Genomic DNA, 18,441 nt, shown 5'->3' with positions numbered 1-18,441 from the left:
ACTTATACAAGTGAGTTGATGAGATTTGGTGGTTATCTGATTGAGGCCCCTGACTTGGTGCTTCAGAAATGGGAGCTGTGCCCCGGGCTGAAGCCTAAGTGCAAATCCAGACTGATTTGGAACCTTCAGGACTTCTAGCTGCTGGGAGGGACCTGGGAGCTCTCAGCAGCTCAGCCCTTGTATTTATTTTAGAGATGAAGAAACTGTGACCCAGATTGGGTAAATTGCTAGCGGCTTGCCTAAGCTCACATAGCTAGTTAATAATGGTAGAGTGAATCCAGCTTCCAGGAATCTTCAATCTCCTGCTCTGGGTGCTTAAATGCTCTACCGCTAACATGTCTGTCTGGATGAAGGCATCAGAATGCCATGGCAGGCGTTGACCACATGTGTGCATGTACTTATGATTGTGTGTTTCCGTGTTAAACACACTTCTATGACATGGATTTAGGCATCAGGCTTATTGATACCACTAGGTAAAGTTGAACACCTTTCTAAGTAGTAGCTGGTGTTAGGTAAGTTATTGACTATGGTACCCAAAGTTCTCAGGCCGTGGGATGGACCTTCAGCAGGACTTAGTAAGAATGCAGACAGGGGAGCTCTGACTTCTCCCTCAGTTCTGTCAGTTGCGTGCTCCTGAGAAAGTTACTCACCTCCTGAACTTTGGGGTCCGCTTCTGTAAAATGCTACCCCTTGTCGAGTGCTTTCTCTTTGCCAGTGCTGCGCCGACCTCCGTACGTATCACACGCCATCCGACCCTCCTGTGCTACATGCCAGGCTGCAGCCATTTTACAGATGAGCAGACCGAGTCTCTCAGAGGCGGTATGATCTACCCCTGGCACCGAACCATCCAGCTGGCTCACAAGGGAGGCAGGACTCACATTTGCTCTACCAGACTCTCAGGTCTCTCATGTGCTTCCTACAGTGCTGTCCTGTACGGACTCCCTAACTCTCAGGACTGCTGCGAGATGCAGCTAGACTTCTGAGCTGCCTCGTGGGGTAGAATCTGACCAAAGAGTGGAGTTTAGGTGAAGGCAAATTTGCGTTCTGAATTGACAGAAGTTTCTGATCATGTGTACTTCCCAAGACTGGAAGTGTTCATCCAATTGAGGGGTAAACTTGGCCACCCATGGAGGATGCCTGCTTTGGGAAGACTGCTAGGGTGGGCTGCTAAGCTTAATGGCTTCTGGAGCCCCCTCTAGCTCTGGGTTCTGGTGCTTCTACAGAGCAGAGAAGGAGTACTAAGGCTGAAGATTGTGTTGACTCAGGTTTGCATTCCACTTTATCATTGCATTAGCTCTGTGGCCTCGGGTAAGTTACTTAATGTATCTGAGTCTATTTCCATTGCTTCATGTTTATAATGGGGATGATGCAGTCTACGAGGCTCATGAGTGGTGCTCTCTGGAATTGCTCAGAGTAGAAAATTCCTCTTACACAAATATCAGGCTGGGAGGACTTGAAGCCTGGTGGACTCATACTGTGGGTGTCAAGGGCCTCGTGGATGGAGTTCCACATCAGTCATTTTGCAGGAGGATGGCAATTATTCTGAGCTAGAGGAGTGGTCTTGTCAGGGGCTAGCCTGTGAGAGGGCCTGATGCAGGAAGAAGGTGAAGGAAGTGTCTTTGGTTGATGGTCCAGTCTGCTGGGGGCTCTGAATGATTCAGCCTTACTGGGAATGCAAAGTGTGACCAGAGGATTCGAATGAGTGGGGAGATGAGTTGGATTGATTTACCGAATCTCTTAGTAAATGTTTCTTGGGGCAGAAATTGGCCAAGTCCAATAGGTTTGACAGGGAAAGGGTACTTTTAGAGAGAAGGGATACTTGTTGGCAGAAAGTAAAATATAAAAAGAGCCTGTAGCGCTTAATGGAGCCAGGTCTTAGTTAGCTTCTCTAAGTTTTCCCTTTGAGATTCAGCCCATTGTGGCCCAAAGATGGGTCTTCCTGTGCCATGGCTCCCAGGAAACAATCCTGTCTCCCCAGGCCCCACCAGGGTCAAGGACATTGAGGTGCTTTCATTCTGACACGGCCATGCAGACCAGAAACAGTCCCATTATGCTGCACTGAATTCCCTCAGTTCTGAGGGAGGGGATGTGTGTGGTGGGAAACTAGTTTCTCTCTTTTCTGTAGAAACAAAAATAATCTGTGGGCAATCCGTCAAGGGTTCTGCTTTGAGCCAGTGTATTTTCAAAAAAAGCTGCCTCAAACCTGGTCCTATATTTCTCTGCCTCTCCATTATTAATTTATTTATATTTATTTATATTTCCTTATTCCCCAAACTCTTCATGTCCTGTGTTTTCCAGAGACTGAGTTCCCAATACTTCTTATTTTGCTTCTGCTTTGAATTTTAAAAAATTTCCGAGCTTCACTTTGATGCAAATATTTATTTTCCCATGGGTGTCAAAAGGTTTTATAACACACGCCTGCCACAACATGTGTCGGTTTTTAGGGATTTATTTTACAAACTGGAGTTGACGAATGGTATGCGTCAGGCCTGATAACTATTTGACTTCATTAATATTCAAGATCTGTCACCTTTGTTTTGCTTTCGTGGATGACTGTACCTCCTGACTCAGAGATGGACAGTTGCCTACAAACATCCGGTAACAAGGTGAACATGGAAATAAAGTTTAATCTCAGTGAATTAAGAGATATATTAAAGTAGACTGTAGAGTAAGATGTTGAATCACTTTAAATGCCTGAAGATTTATCTCTGGAACTATCATTCTATCATTTACTTACTAATTTGTTTTCAGTCTGCTAAAAATGTGTTCCTCCATGCATTCTAAAGTCTTTAGGGGTAAAGTGTGAGGATGTCTGCAACTTCCCTGTGTTCAGGGGAAAAATATGTATGTGTATATATATACATATATGTATGTGAGTGTGTGTGTAGATATATATATATATATATAGAGAGAGAGAGAGAGAGAGAGAGAGGACAGAGAGGGAGAGACAGAGAAAGGGAATAAAGCAAAATGTTAATAATTGGTGAATCGAGGTGAAATACATACTGGTGTTTTACCATTCTCAAGGTGAAGCAAACAGCTAGATACTCTTAGGCCCTGTGTCCCATCTGTGATCAGGAGGCTGAGCCCGGAGAGCTGGGCTCAGTGTGGTGCTAACAGCTCTTTCCACCTTACTGTGTTCTTTCTCCTTCTCGAACTCTTCACACATTGTTGGTCCTTTCCTTATGCCTGGACCTGCTTTTCGTCTCATTCGTCGGTTTTCAAACACTGGGTGTAGTAAAACATGGTTGTGTGACCACACACACACAAAAAAAGTCACTCAAATTCTTGGAACCGGCTGCTTTTAAAATTTCTTTCTTCCAGTAAGAAGGTCAACTGAGATTCAAGCAGAAATTCAAATTGTCTGTAATTTAAAGATACATCAAAAGAAAGTAGGGCAGGAGAGGCAAGTTTTGCTGCAAGCCTCGGCAGAACAAATTCTCTTTCCTTCGGGCCTGCCGAAGACTTACTACTTCCCACACTATGGCAATTTTGGTTCCAACCTTTTCCTGGGGTTTTGATGATTGAAAGTGATCTGTGTTTGTGGTTTAATTGTCTGAAGCCACTTCCTGAAGAGGTCACAGTGAAGCGGCTGTTTTGCCAAAGTCCTCAGAGGGAAACCAACACAATTCCCTTGGCTGCAGGGGTTCCCGAGGTGGGGGGGTTGGAGGAGGGCCAAGAGGGGCTGGGGAATGGCCGTTGCTTGAGGAGGACATTTTAGGATTTCGTTCCGCTGGAACAGGGTCCTTGTTGAAACATCTCTACTTCTCACCCTGACCACACGTGCCATTTTGAGAAGAGCGTTAATGTCCAAGGCACTTTCAACACCTGGAAAAGAAAGTGAGGGGCCTAGATTTCTCTAGGACCCCTTCTGCTCGGTAGCTCTGTGAAGCCTCAGCTAACCACCACCCCTGCATGGACACAGCCTGACTTTGCTGTCAAAATAATTTTAAACTTGGTTACAAACCACATAATTCAAGGCAAAGCCTGCACCTGTCTTGCGGGGAGCTCCCCTCCGAAGGGAGGCTGCTCAGCTCCCCCTGCCTTTGAGTTGAAATGACTTCTTAGCGTCAATCTTCAGAACTGCTTGAAACTGTTGAGTATCAGAAAGCGGACTGGTGACAGCCCTACCTGGCAGGGCTCCTTCCCTGGGGTCCTTTTCATAAACTTTGGAAAGTTTGCATATTGGGATTAGGTTTGGCTGTGTACGGCAGGAAGCCTAAACATGTAAAAAAAAAAAAAAAAAAAGATAGTCTAGGGTGGGAGAGCAGTTCCACAAAGCCAAGCCACCGAGGACTCGTGCTCCTGTCTTGTCGCCCCAGCACTGTCAGCAAGTGGCCTGTGCCTTGTGGCCCAACATGGTGGCTGCAATCCACCCACCACATCCATACTGAGCCAGCAGAAAGGAAGACCAGTGGAGACTTTGAAGTCTTTTGAGGAGACTTTTAAGTCAACTTCCCAGGAGGAGCCTACTTTTCCACCTACGTTTTATTGGCCTAAATTCTGTCACGTGGCCACTTCTAGTTGCAGAGGGGGATGGGAAATGTAGTCTTTGTGTGGGCTAGTGATGTGCTGCGTTGAGTCAGGGCTTCTATAACTGGGTTCTATAATCCGTCCTCTCATATCCAGAGTGGATATTAGAGGAGGAAACTAGCAGCATGTGTCATAGAAACTATATTTTTGAAGAATAAGGGCTTTGGAATCAGTAGTCCTGGGTTTAAACTTCAATTCCTGCTTACAAGCTGTAAGATATTAGTCAAGCTACATAACCTCCTTAATCTCTTCTATTATATGATCTGTCAAATTGGCATGATATTCACAACACGGGGGTAAAATGAGAGAACAGATGCTCAGTATTCAGCTCAGTAGCTGTCACTGTTACATGTGTGCCTATGTCCCCATCTTTGACTTCATTCACTTATTCGGATATGTGGTATTGGTTATACATGTGTATTTGATTCCAACTTCTTTCACATACTTCCTAGAGAACCAGTGAGTCTGGCTGGGACCAGTACAGTTGGGGACGTGAGAAGCTAATGTGGGTGCAGAGGACAAAGCAACTTAGTCAATGTCGATGTGATGTTTATGCTAATCAAGTGGCCTGGTTAACCTGAGGCTGGGGTTAGTGGTTAAAGTTACAGGATATATTTGTGTTTCAGAAACATGTGAAGGATAGGACCATGCAGAAGCAGGAAGAGTTTAGGGGAAACAGCCCTGGGGCAGACACCCAGCTAAGGGGAAAATCTCAGGTCATTCACTACCCGCTCCGGCTCCTCATCACCAGAGGGGGAGTTCAGACTGCAACTCTGAGCTCATGTCTTCTGATGAGCGAGGGCTTCTAGCATGCAAGGGTTACTTCCTCAGTTTGCCAACCCTGCCCTGGCCACTTAACGGCCATCTGGGTTTACTGTGAGACATTCAGAATGGTATCTGTTCCAGGAACAGGGAACAAGTTAAACTTTAAGGAAATGGGGGAGGGGTGGTGGGAGGGAATTTTTTTTTCCTGGACTCACTCATCACTTCCAATTCCCTGCTAGGGTTCTGATCATAAATATTCCCTGGTATTTTTGGGACTGGGTATCTTGTAGGCCTTGAGGGCTATGAACAAGACCAGGCCTCTCTTCTCAAGGCTGCCCCCAGCCATGGGGAGCCAGACAAGAAACAGTCATGGTAGGCGTCCTGGTTGCTCCCACGTGTTTCCCCTCCCGGGGTAACTTGGAACTCCTCCCACTAGAGGTGGGGGTAATTTCCCCGCCCCACTGATGGCAGCTCTGGCCACGTGACTTTCTTTGGCCAATGGAATGTGGGGCAGACGGGAGTGAGCTAGTTCTGGGCAAGGCCTTGAGTGCTCTTGCCCACATTGCTTGTGTTTTTGCCATTGCAGGAGAGGATCATCTCCCAGGCAGTCAAAGGTCCAGGGAGGATGAGAGACACATGGAACCGACTTATAGCCCACCCAAAGCCTGGAGCCAAGCCTAACCCAGCCTGATCTAGGTCAGATCCACAGACTTCTGAGCCAGAATCGTTTTACACCATTGGCGTGATCGCCTTGGTGATTGTTTTAGGCATTTCAGTGTTGAGTGTTGAGGTGGATTGCTGGCAGTATTGTTGGGACACTGGGGAGCTAATACAACAGGTAATTACGATACGGTGTGAGAACTGCAGGGAGATAAAGAGGCACCTGGTGCTCTGGTCTCGGGGAGGTATGTGGCCAGGAGTGCTTCATGAACTTCATTACACATAACTTATTCACTCTTTGGACCTTATTTCTCTCCCCCCCACCCCGTCATGCTCTAGACCAGAGAGTTAGTGGTATATATAATATATATAATCCAACAGTGTATGTCGGAATTGTATGTGAAGTAAGAGCTAATCCATAAAGACAATAGGAAAAGTTCTCCAAGTAAAATATGAGGACCTTTTGACTTCTAGTGATTAATTCACTCATTCATTCATTCAACAAATAGAAGTTAGGGATGTATCTGTGAGTAAAATAAAGTAAGATCTTTGAGCCCATGAGCTGGCATTCCAGAGGGAGGAGACACGGTTGATGATGAATGCCACAGAGAGCAATAGTGTAGGAAAGAAAAATGTGGAGCATTGAGGCAGAAGGGTGGTGCAGTTTTACACAGGAATGTCAGGGAAGACCTCACCATGAGTGATGCTTGAGTAGAGACCTGAACGAGGAGAGAACCTGAGCGGTGGCCATAGCTGAGGAAAGAGCATCTCAGCGCAGGGCAGGGAATGCTAAGGCACACTTCAGGAGAGACACTTAGGATATGGAACATCTATTCCAAGGCACCTTGTAAGTACTCTGGGGATTTGATGTTAGGTGTGCTCAGTGAATATAGCTATTGAGGAGCAACTCCAAAACTTGGGCATTTTTCTTGTTAAAAAGTCTAAAGTCTAGGCAAAAATTTCCATCATCAGGTGAAGCCTCTAGAACCTGCTTCTGGGACCGTCTTCAAGGTGTTCTCTCTCTGGCTGTGTGTGGCTCCTGGTGACCCGTCTGTCTCCTCCTATAGGCTGCGGAGTGCTGGACCTGAGATCTCCACCTCCTGTGTCCTCCAGAAGTTGCCAGAAACAATGTTCATCTTTTACATGTTGGTAATGAGTGTTTCAGCCTTCACCATTCAGCCTGAGGAACACGCAGGTAAGAAATGAGTCTTGGGGCACCTGGGTGGCCCAGATGGTTAAGCGTCTGCCTTCGGCTCAAGTCATGATCTTGGGGCCCTGGGATGGAGCCCCACACTGGGCTCCTGGCTCAGCGGGGAGCCTGCTTCTCCCTCTCCCTCTGCCTCTCCCTCTGCTCATGCTCTCTCTATCTCTGTGTCTCAGATGAATAAATAATGTTTTAAAAAAATGAGTCTATCAGCTGAAGAGAGCTTGCCTGCAGCTTCTCTGGGGAAAATAGTTGTTTATCTAGTGAAGTTGGTTGTTTTCAAAGAGCAAGGTGGGACAGATCCTTCCTCCTGCCCGTCTCCTCTGTTGCACGGAGCTTGCTGTGGGCATCAGTCATTCCTGCCGAAGAGTGAGCCAAGGAAGTGGTGCTTTTGCCCTCAATAAAAGATGCTTTTAGATTTTAACCACATGTCTTGTCACAACTAAGCTCTTTTTCTGTCTGAACTCAGCCAAGATCTGCTTTTAATGTTAAGGAGTCAACAAGTGAAGAATATGACCCAACTTTTTAATCATTTTTTGTCATCCTGTGAACCGGATTTAACTTTTCCCACAAAATTTAAATTGGAATGGACAGAAGCCCTAAAGTTGTTTTTGGGAGTTTTGAAGTCATTATAACAGGAGGGGCTAATGGGGCCCCCAGGGTGTAGGTCACTTGTTAGGGGCACTCGGCTTCTTCAGATGTGCCCATCAAAGGAGGTTTTGGACCCAAAGCTTGACTGTGGTCTCCCTGTCCTTTAGTGGCTGCAGAAAACTGCAAATTTCTTGGCAAGCATTTCAAAACCGACTTCAGGGTAGAAGGGGAGCCTGTGGTCCTGAGGTGCCCCCAGGCGCAGCTCTGGTTGTGGGCGTCTGTCAGCCCCTATGTCAACGTGACGTGGCGTAAAAACGATTCTACTAGAAAGGTCCCTGGGGAAGAAGAGACGCGAATGTGGATCCAGGATGGTGCTCTCTGGATCTTGCCAGCCTTGCAAGAGGACTCTGGCACTTACATCTGCACTATCAGGTAAGCCCCCCCCAACCCCCTGGGACTAGGGTAGGAATGGGTCTCCTTCCAGAATGGGCTTCTGCATGGTTCTTCAGTGATGACCTGGATTTCAAAATCCAGTGCATAGGTGAGAAGCTACCTTTTGTCCTCTTCACTGTTCCTGAATACCTCCTACCCGAGAACCTTCCCCAGATGTCTTCATGGCTCTTTCTCTCTCTTCACTGAAGTCTTTGCTCAAATGTCACCTCTTTGGAGAGGACTTCCCTAGCTACTTTACCTAAACCAGTACTCCTGACACACTCTCTCTTTCCCCTGCTGGTGTTTCTTTCCTTACCTGACACACTCATGTGTTTACGTATTTAACGTTGTCTATACCCCATTAGAATGTAAACTCTAGATCGACAGGGACTTGTTCCATTTTGTTCATGCCTGTGTCCACATGGACAGAAGAAATCGATGTAGAACACTGGATGCGACTTTAGGAATGAGTTCTTCCAACTGCTTATTGTACGTGTGAGGGGACCAAGCTCACTCATAAAGTGTTCCCAGGTGGTAGGTGTGGAGCTGAGACTGGAACCCACAGCCCCTGATGTGGGGTGTAGCCCCCTTCCTCTTTGTCCTGTTGCTTTTTTTTTTTTAATTGTGGTAACATATGCATAACATAAAAGTTATCATCTTATCCCTTTTTACATGTACAATTCCGCGTGTTAAGCACATTCACATTGTTGTGCAACCATCACCACCGTCCATCTCCAGAACTCTTCATCTTCTCACACTGTGGCTCTGTGCCTATTAACCACGAACTCCTCCTTCCCCCTCCCCCAGCTCCTGGCAGCCCCCATCTATTGTCTGTCCACGAATTTGACTGCTCTAAATACCTCATAGGAGTGGAGTCAAGCAGTATTTGTCCTTTGGTGACTGGCTTATCTCACTGAGCACAGTGTCTTCAAGGGTCATGCATACTGCAGCATGCGTCCGAATTCCTTTCCTTTTTAAGACTGAATAATATTCCATTGCATAAATATACCATATTTTGGTTACCTGTTTATCTGTCAGTGGACACTGTACCTGCCTTTTGGCTATTGTGAGTAATGCTGCTCTGATCATAGGTGTACAGAGATCTCTTTGAGTCCCTTTTACTTCTCTTGAGTACAAACCCAGGAGAGAATTGGTCATTCTATGTTTAATTTTTTGAGGAACCATCATATCGTTTGCCACAGTAGCTGCTCCATTTTTACATTCCCACCAGCAGTGCACACGGGTCCCAGTGTCTCTACATCTTCACCAACACTTATTATTTTCTGGGTTTTTCTTGGAGAGGGATAATAGCCATCCTACTGGGCATGAAGTGATAGATTATTATGCTTTTGATTTGCATTTCCCTAATGACTAGCAATGCTGAGCATCTTTCCATGTCCTTTATTGGCCGGAAGTCTATTCAAGTCCTTTGCCCATTTGTAACTTTAAAATGTTTTTGTTGTCTTATTATTTTACATTTCTTTTAAAAATTGAAATATAATTAACATGCAGTGTTATGTTAGTTTCAGGTACAGAGTATAATGATTCAGCAGTTCTGTACATTTCTCAGTGCTCATCACTGAGTATACTTTTAATTCCCTTCATCTATTTCTCCCATCCCACCACCCATCTCTGACAACCACTAGTTTTTTCTCCGTATTTAAGAATCTTTTTGTTTGTTTGTATCTTTTGTTCTTTGTTCATCTGTTTTGTTTCTTAGATTCTACCTGTGAGTGAAATCATATGGTATTTGTCTTTCTCTGACTGATTTATTTCACTTAGCGTTATTCCATCTAGATCCATCCATGTCATTGCAAATGGCAAGATTTCATTCTTTTTTATAGCTGAGTCATATTCCCGTGTGTGTGTGTGTGTGTGTGTGTGTGTGTATCACATCTTCTTTATCCATTCTTTAATCAAGTTATTTGTTTTTGAATTGTAGGAATTCTTTATGTATTCTGGCTCTCAATCCCTTCCCACATATATGATTTACAATTGTTTTCTCCCATGCCACGGGTTGCCTTTTTACTCTTTTGATAATGTTCTTTGTTGCACAAAGGTTTTTAATTTTGATAAAGTTCAATTTATCTGTTTTTTCTTTGGTGGCCTGTGCTTTTGATGTCCTATCTAAGAAATCATTGCTATATCTAATGTTGTAAAGATTTACCCTGTGTTTTCATCTAAGAATTTTTATAGTTTTAGCTCTTATGTTTAGGTCTTTGATCCATTTTGAGTTAACATTTATACATGGCATAAGGTAATGGTCTGACTTCATTCTTTTGCAAGTGGCTATCCACTTTTCCTAACACCTTTTATTGAAAAGACTGTCCATTCCCCATTCAGTGGTCTTGGCAAAGCTTGCTGCTTCATGCAGGAGAAAGCTGTAGGTGTAGTTAGTGTTGGTGATTTTAAACCTTGCCTGGCTAAGTTCTCCAGAAAGGATTAGGGCAGACTGGGAAGTAGTGTCCCTGGTCTTCTCTCTTCAGCTGCTGCCTGTATCTTGCCCCCAGGCTCTGCCCACTCCTTCTACCAGCCAACTTTAGAGTCTCTGCACATCTCATAAACCTGCTTGATTTAAGGAGAAACTGTACCTACGAGTATTTTCATTTAGAAAGAGAACCAAAGAAAGTGCATTCATAGCACAAGGGAATTACTGGTGAATGGGAGAATTTCAGACAATATCAGCCCTAGTCAGTCCTAGATGGTGTGTGTGTGTGTGTGTGTGTGGTGTGTATGCGGGTGGATGGGTGAGTGTGTTCAGTCCTGTCAGTGAACCCTGCCTAGGAAATAGGTAGGCAGTCTCTTATTTCCATATCAGGGCAATGTGGATATCTGATTTTACAATAGCTATAAACGCATAGTTTTTCTTTCCTTTTAATAGAGAAAATTCTAACGTTTTCCTAAGGAGCACTATTAGGAAAACTTAATAGTGTGGTAGAAAAAGAATGGAATTCGGAGTTGGAATGGTATGAGTGTAAATCCTAGCCCTCTCATTTTCTAGCCAGTAGGACCTTGGTCTTCTTACTTGGCATTTATGGATCTCAGTTTTCTCCTCTGTAAAGGGGTTTGTTGGGAGAGTCCTTTGAAATCACAGCATGCGAAGCATCTAGTTATGGGGAGCATCATAGAAGATTGTCCATATATACATCAAAATGCCTTTTCTTTCCCAAAGGCAATACTTATTGATTACTGAAGTGATAATATGCAAAAATCAGGGAGATGTGAGCTGAGTCGTGTTTGTCTTAAAGTTTGTTTTTATACTCGATTTAAAAAATTGTATCTAATACCCTTATTTTATTTTCTGTTCTTTTTTTTTTAAAGATTTATTTATTTATTTTAGAGGGGGTTGGGCAGAAGGAGGGGGAGAGAAAGAGAATCTTGAGCAGACACGCGGCTGAGTGCAGAGCCTGATATGGGGCTCGATCTCACCACGCTGTGATCATGACTTGAGCTGAAATCAAGAGTCAGTCAACTGACTGAGCCACACAGGCAGCCCTTTATTCTCTGTTCTTGTAGAAAAAGAGAGATCTGAGATTGAGGGGGAGCAGAAGAAATCCCAGGGTCAAGGTTTCTTAGCATGTGAGAGAGTCTCCCTGGCTGGTCTTTAGAACTCTCTTCCAGCTCTAAGATTGGGGTTCCAGCAGAGTGAGAATCACCAACGGTTGCCCTAATAACCCTTGGCAGTTATTAACACAGCTGTGTTCCTGTGATTTTTATAATCTTCTGATCTAGAACACACTGTCAACCAGGGTGGGCAAGTTATGCTGCTAAATCAAACAGCCCCCAAATCTCGGTGGCTTAAAACCACAAAGGTTTATTTATCACACATGCAACAAGCCTACAAGCCCATGATGGTTTGGCAGACAATCAGGAACCCAGACTGAAGGAACAGACATTATCTCAAGTGTTGGTTGTCGTACCAGAAGAAGACATGTTTTAGAGTGTCTCGCTTGGATATTGAAACTTTGGTGTACAAGAGACACATATACATCCCATGGACTAGAAAAAGTCCTATAACTGCACCCACCCACAGTGGGACCATGATGTGTAATTCCACCATTTGCTCAGAGGGGGGGAACTGGACACACTCGGTGAACAGCACTAATGACCACCACCCCACCATGTGGGGATGCCACACCACACGGAGAATGTGAGTGGTGATCAAGTTATTCCCCACCCATTAGTCTTTTGAGTTATTTTCACGGACTGTCTTGCCCACGGGGAATTACCAGATCAATAATGTGAACAGGTTTGGAACTCTCGATATGTGTCGTAAGTTTGGTTTCCGGAGATATTGCCCGAATTGACGGGTTTTCCCAGAGCCTTCCTTGGCTTCTAACCTTGGTTTGACCTCTTAGTAGCTCTACAACCTTAGGAAATGACTTCATTTCTGCATACCTAATTTTCCTCACCTAAAAATGATATAATAATAATTCCTACCTTGTAGGGTTGGAGAATAAATAAAATAACATATGTAGAGCACCTAGTACAGGCCTCCTCCTGCTGGTAAAGTGACTCTTTTCAGGTGTGCGCCGTTCTTTAGACTTGTCCTCATTTGCCTTTCTTTGACTTACAGCGAGATTATGTACTTTTCAAGGTGATAGCTTTCTGCATTTCTTTGTGCCTAAAATGTTTGTTCAGCTTTTTCTTTTTTTTTAACCAGACATGAAATATAATATTAGATAATGGTTTTATCTATTTGAATTAATTCTTTTTACTTTCAGGTGGCAAGCTTTTGTCACTTACTTCTCTCACGTATATTTGTCACATTTTCTTTGTTCTTTAGATATAGACTGTTTTACCTTTTGCTGTGCAGGCCCTTCCCGCCCCCCCCCCTCCCCCGCCCCTCCTTATACAGCACATTCTCATGGTTTCTGTTGATTATGTAGCCAGGAACTTACTTAGCTGAGATAACTATATTTTTATGTTTTTATGTTTTTTCCCCATGTTTCTATCAGTGTTATGCCTCTGCCCTTTCCCCAGTTCTAAGGTCTTGATAGAATTATGATATTGAGGTTAGAGTTAGGCGAACCAAAAAAAACCCCCCAAATTAAAAACAAACTTGCCAAGTTCATTTCCCCCATGCAGTATTGCAAAAATATTTTAGAGCTTACCCAAAGTTCTCTGCAGTTTTCTGAAATTTGACTTCAGTTGATAGATGATTCCCAGAATTTAATGGGATTGGGGAAATTATTCTCAATTTCATTTAGCGTTGCTGTTATTTTGCCTTATCATTTATTATGCTTTTTTCCCTTGACTTCAGAAATGCCTCTTACTGTGATGAAATGTCCATTGAGCTCCGGGTTTTCGAGAAGACAGAAGCTTCCCTGCCTTTCATATCGTACCCGCAAATTCTAACCTTGTCAACTTCTGGGTTCTTAGTTTGCCCTGAGCTGAGTGAATTCACCCATAACAAAATGGACATGAAGATTCAGTGGTACAAGGTACATCTTTAAAAAATTGCTACTTTAATTAAAACGTGTCTTACTAGCCACAGGAAAGATATAAAATACCCATTATGAAAGCAACACATTCACTTTTATATTTCTGGTTTTTTTTTTTCAACTAGTTATTTTAAAAAGGGGCATGATTAATATGGTCTATTCATCTGTGTGTGGTTGGGGTAAGGGTCCTCAGAGTAGAACTTTGAGAAACCAGAATTCAAAATGAATGCAGGGTAAGTGACAGCTGAAGAAAATAGCTTTTTACACTGTCATTTGTCTATAGAAATGTAGGAAAAAAGAAATGTAGAGAAAACTATTGGTTTAGTTAACAACTGTGTACACATTTTAATGAAGCTTTTTTAAAGCACATGATAATTAACTTTTGGGCTAAAGGAGTAAATATAAACAATTTGTTTTCTTGGCTGGTTGAATAAATGCTACCCTAGATCACTTGTGTAGAGCAGGTGTGGGCAAACTATAGCTATAACACGTGGCCAAACTGACCTGCCACTTGCCTGACAGCTCAGGATAGTTTTCACTTTTTTAAATGGTTAAAAAAAAATTAAAAGAGGGGCGCCTTGGGTCAGTCGGTTGAGCGTCTGACTCTTGGTTTTGGCTCAGGTCATGAGATCGAGGTCCACGCTGGGCTCTGCGCCCAGCAGGGAGTCTGTTTGAAGTTTCTCTCCCTCTGTCCCTCCTCCCTGAGCGCACGCTTGCTCTCTCTCTCTCCCTCTCTCTGAAAGAAATAAATCTTTAAAAAAATTTAGGGGCGCCTGGGTGGCTCAGTCAGTTAAGCGTCTACCCTCGGCTCAGGTCATGATCCCAGCGTCCTGGGATCGAGCCCTGAGGGCTCCCTGCTCGACGGGAAGCCTGCTTCTCCCCCTGCCTGTTCTCTCTCTCTGTCAAATAAATAAATAAATAAAATCTTAAAAAAAAATTAAAAGAAGACTAGTATTTCATGATATGTGAAAAGGATATAAAATTCAAATTTCAGTGTCCATAAATACAGTTTTACTGGGGCGTGGCCATGCTGTTTCTGTGGTCTTGTACTGCAAGGGCCAAATTGAGTAGCTCTTCAAACTTAGCAGAGGACAGAGGCCATATGGACTGTAGGCCTGAAATATTTACTGTCTGGCCCTTAACAGGAAAAATTTGCAGGCCCCTGATATAGACAGACCATAGATTGATACTGAAACGTACAGTTACTTGTTTAAAATTTGATAGAAATGAATCCTTTAATCAAGAAATGGTCAACCAGTTGACTGGTATTATAGCTACAAGATACATACAGGATAGCAGTGCTAATCATTACTGAGCAGATACTGTGTATAATTCTGCTCTAGGTTCCCTGGTATATAACCTAACAAAGTAGGGATTGTTAATGTCTCCATTTTACAGGTTAGGAAGCAGAGAGACAGAAATGTAAGGGACTTGCCCAAGGTCACACAGCTGGTAGATAGGGAAGCCAGAACTCCAGCACGGGAGGCCAGGCTCCACACACCACTGCCACGCAGGGAGCCCTGGGGGTCTAGGGGCCTTGGAAGAACTGGGGTGCTGAGCCCCGTTTGGCTTTTTTTCATGTTTGGGGACTCATGTTAGGGACAATAAAATCTCTCTTTTTAATTAAATATATTGTAAAATAATACTTTATGAGCCACTAGCTGACAAACTATTCCAGTTATATCTGTGCTCCCATTCAGAGCAAGATTCAGAGATGACTCAAGGTTATGTTTGACTGTCGCAAGCTTTCGATCATGGTTTTGAAAGATAGGTTCCTGAGAACACGTTGTGCTCATTGGGATGTTTACTCGAATCCCATTCAGTGTTTTCTGTTATTGGAGGCCTTGCTCTTGAGAGTTCTGTGGTGCAGGACCCACAGAATCTTTTGTCCATATGGAAAGTGTGCCCTTGTTCCTCACGCTTAGTTTTTTCTTACACATTTTCCTCTGTCTTTACTAACTCCTAAAATTGAAATGATTTTCAAAATCATTACTCTAACATCATTTCTTCATTTTTCCTGAATATTACTTCTGAGTATTACAGTCACCCTGATGACATACTACTACTCTTCCCTCCATGTTTCCCAAGGTGGTTTGTCATGGCTTTATCAAATAAGAGATAGTTTCTTTTTTTTCCCGTTGTGCTTACACAGATGTGCTATAAACATTGTGATTAAACAAATCCTACAATTTCGTTTTATCTGTTAACAAATTCCCTCTGTTAAAGAATACAGTTAGTGGTATGTCCAAAGTCCATTCGCCAAGTAAGTACCAGGGCAATTCTTGGGTTGCTTATTCAACATTGATTGATAATATGTGTGATATTCATATATAGCTTTTGAGATATAAATTAGTACATAGCATAACTCTGAAAAGTATTTTCCCTTAAGGATTCTGTCCTTTTGGATCAAGACAACGAGAAGTTTCTAAGTGTGAGGGGAACCTCTCGCTTACTCATCCAAAATGTGTCTGTGGAGGATGCAGGTTATTACACTTGTGCCATGACATTCACCCATGAAGGCATGCCGTACAACGTGACTAGGAATATTGAACTACGTGTCAACAGTGAGTACTTGCCACTGAGGGATCTCCCCACCCTGTCAATAACAAGCATGCAAAGAACAGATGAGGATTCACGTGGAATTCCTTGAATGTCTTTGGTATGAAAGGAAAACAGACCTATCAATTTGCCTAAAGCATCAGGCTAATGAGACATGTGTGTGAAGCTTTGAAAGATAGAAAATGGGGTGTTTTTATGAGGAAAGGTGAATCGCTGGGTAGTTGATAGGGTTCCAAGTGTGGCTAAAACACACCAGCAGAGGGGATCAAACAGTGGTTCACTGGGAAGGTCTCTTTGGAAGGCTTGCACCTCCAGGGCCAGCCATCAGAACACGGTTGTCATAACTTTAGGTATAATTCTAGGATATTAAGATTTTATTGGATTTTTCAGTTAGAAGGCTATGCATTGGCATAGTCAGTGGAAATTCCCCTTTCTCGGGCTTCCCCAAGGCACGTGGCCCTTGAAACCAGAATTTCAAGGAGTGAGTGCTCTCATTGGCTTAAATGAGTTCTACTTGAAAATAATGTTGTGAACAGTGTTGATGAGTATTTAAAATTGCTTAACATTTACTGCCTACATGCTGGACATCAAGTTTAATGCAAGGAACAGAAAAGTGTTTGAGTCCTGGACTCTGCCCTAGAGAGTATGCTGCTTTTCTTTATTTTATATACTGAATACACAATTGGAGTCTTTTAGGGCATTTCAGAGGGCTTTTGGAAATAATAGGTTAAATAATCGGTCTATGAAGGGAGAAGTTTAACTTTTTTGCCCCTCCCAGAGAAAATCCAGAGATTCAGTTTTACCACAGGGAAAATTGTGTCTCCTATGAGCTGAAATCTCTAGATTACATAGTCTTGTGAGGATTCATTCATATCAACTCCTTGTTGCCCCGCGGGGGAATCATGGAAACTTGCGGTGACTTTGAAAGGGTTCAGAATTATCCTGTTCATGTGATACTGCACAGGAACACTAGGGGGCGACCAGCCCACATATTACCCCAGCTTGTGATCACACTGTTTCTCAGGGCTTCTCAAAGGGTGGTCTAGCACTTGGGTGCTCACTAGACTTGCAGAATCTCAGTCTCCATCCAGACCTACTGGGTTAGAAAAGGGACCACAGCAATCTCTGTTTAACACCCCCCCCCCCCACTACCGTGATGCTGATGCCCACCCTCAGATTTGAGAGGCACAGAGGTATTTAGCCCCTGAGGCTTTTTTTCCTCGCCTCTCCGTTGTCCCAGCCTCTGTGCGGCAGGCATGTGATTATGTGTGTTGGTGGGGGCGGTGATTCCGGGGAGGCTCCTGGTCTTGGTCCAGAAGCCATGTGCCCCTTCACTGTGAGTGACGCTGCCTAATGCTTACTCATGTTAGGATTTCAAAATGCTCTGCAGGGAAGACGTAAGGATGGAGCAAGCAGTTGTGGAGATGGGCAGCCCTTTGCCCACCCCCAGCCATGCTTTTTGCTCCAATTCAGGTGCCTGCTTTCTTCAAGCTGTTGGGAGACCTGCGTCTTGGGGAGCTGGGTTCCTATTCAGAGGTCCACCTCTATCTGCCTCCCAAAGCAGTTTATGTTCTCCATTAACAAGACATAGTAGCCAATGCTGGGTTATGCTCTTTATCACTCAGTGTGGGATTCGCAGTATAAACAGGTGGTTCCCAAATTCCTGTGTCTCTGTTTATGTTTTTGAAGTGATTCTGCAGTATTCTGTGTCAGGCACTTGGGGAAGCAGGAATGGAGAAGAGGGGAAGATTTTAGGGCAAATAGACGTTGGGGTAAAGCCTATCTTGTGGGAATTGTGAACATTACTATTAAGAATTCATTCAGGAAGCTGGGGAGGGGAATGGTTAATTATTTATCACAGAGCAAAGAACATCTGTTAGTGGAATGTGTATTTAACTGTGGTCTCTTCCAGTAATATCTCTTCTGGGAAAGGCATTGGCCAAAGATGCTCAATTTTGTGGAGAGCTTGTTTCCTTTGCCAGACAAAGGTCAAATCTTACAATGGCTGGCCATACTGTAGAGATAACTCTGTTAATTAGCTAAACAATGGAACTTGAGTCTCAGCTTGAAATGATGGCTTCCCTAATTGAATCTCTTTTCCTCATATCCTTCTCAGAAAAAGAAGAGGAGACAATTCCTGTGATTATCTCCCCCCACCAGACCATATTAGCTTCACTGGGTAAGGCCTACGAGGACTGTGTCACCCACAGGGATGCCTGCAGTCCCAAAGCCCCGGGGTCCCCTGTCCCTGGG

At 43.8% G+C, this 18,441-nt stretch overlaps 1 protein-coding gene across 2 annotated transcripts in view; it reads left to right on the top strand.

Moving 5' to 3' along the window:
• Positions 1 to 18,441, top strand: part of IL1R2 (interleukin 1 receptor type 2) — a 33,139-nt gene that overhangs the window by 8,769 nt on the left and 5,929 nt on the right. The window contains exons 2-7 of one of the 2 annotated variants that reach the window (XM_036087780.2): positions 5,885 to 5,994; positions 7,026 to 7,153; positions 7,921 to 8,185; positions 13,449 to 13,629; positions 16,019 to 16,193; positions 18,305 to 18,367. In XM_036087780.2, coding sequence (XP_035943673.1) covers positions 7,087 to 7,153; positions 7,921 to 8,185; positions 13,449 to 13,629; positions 16,019 to 16,193; positions 18,305 to 18,367 — 751 coding nt within the window. In that variant the 5' untranslated portion in view covers positions 5,885 to 5,994; positions 7,026 to 7,086. The remainder of the gene's footprint in view (positions 1 to 5,884; positions 5,995 to 7,025; positions 7,154 to 7,920; positions 8,186 to 13,448; positions 13,630 to 16,018; positions 16,194 to 18,304; positions 18,368 to 18,441) is intronic. The other variant, XM_036087779.2, reaches the window with a different exon arrangement.

Source organism: Halichoerus grypus, chromosome 10 (assembly GCF_964656455.1).
Source record: "Halichoerus grypus chromosome 10, mHalGry1.hap1.1, whole genome shotgun sequence".
NCBI lineage: Eukaryota > Metazoa > Chordata > Mammalia > Carnivora > Phocidae > Halichoerus > Halichoerus grypus.
The sequence above is the reverse complement of the archived record's forward strand: the minus strand, read 5'-3'. Positions and strand labels throughout refer to the sequence as shown.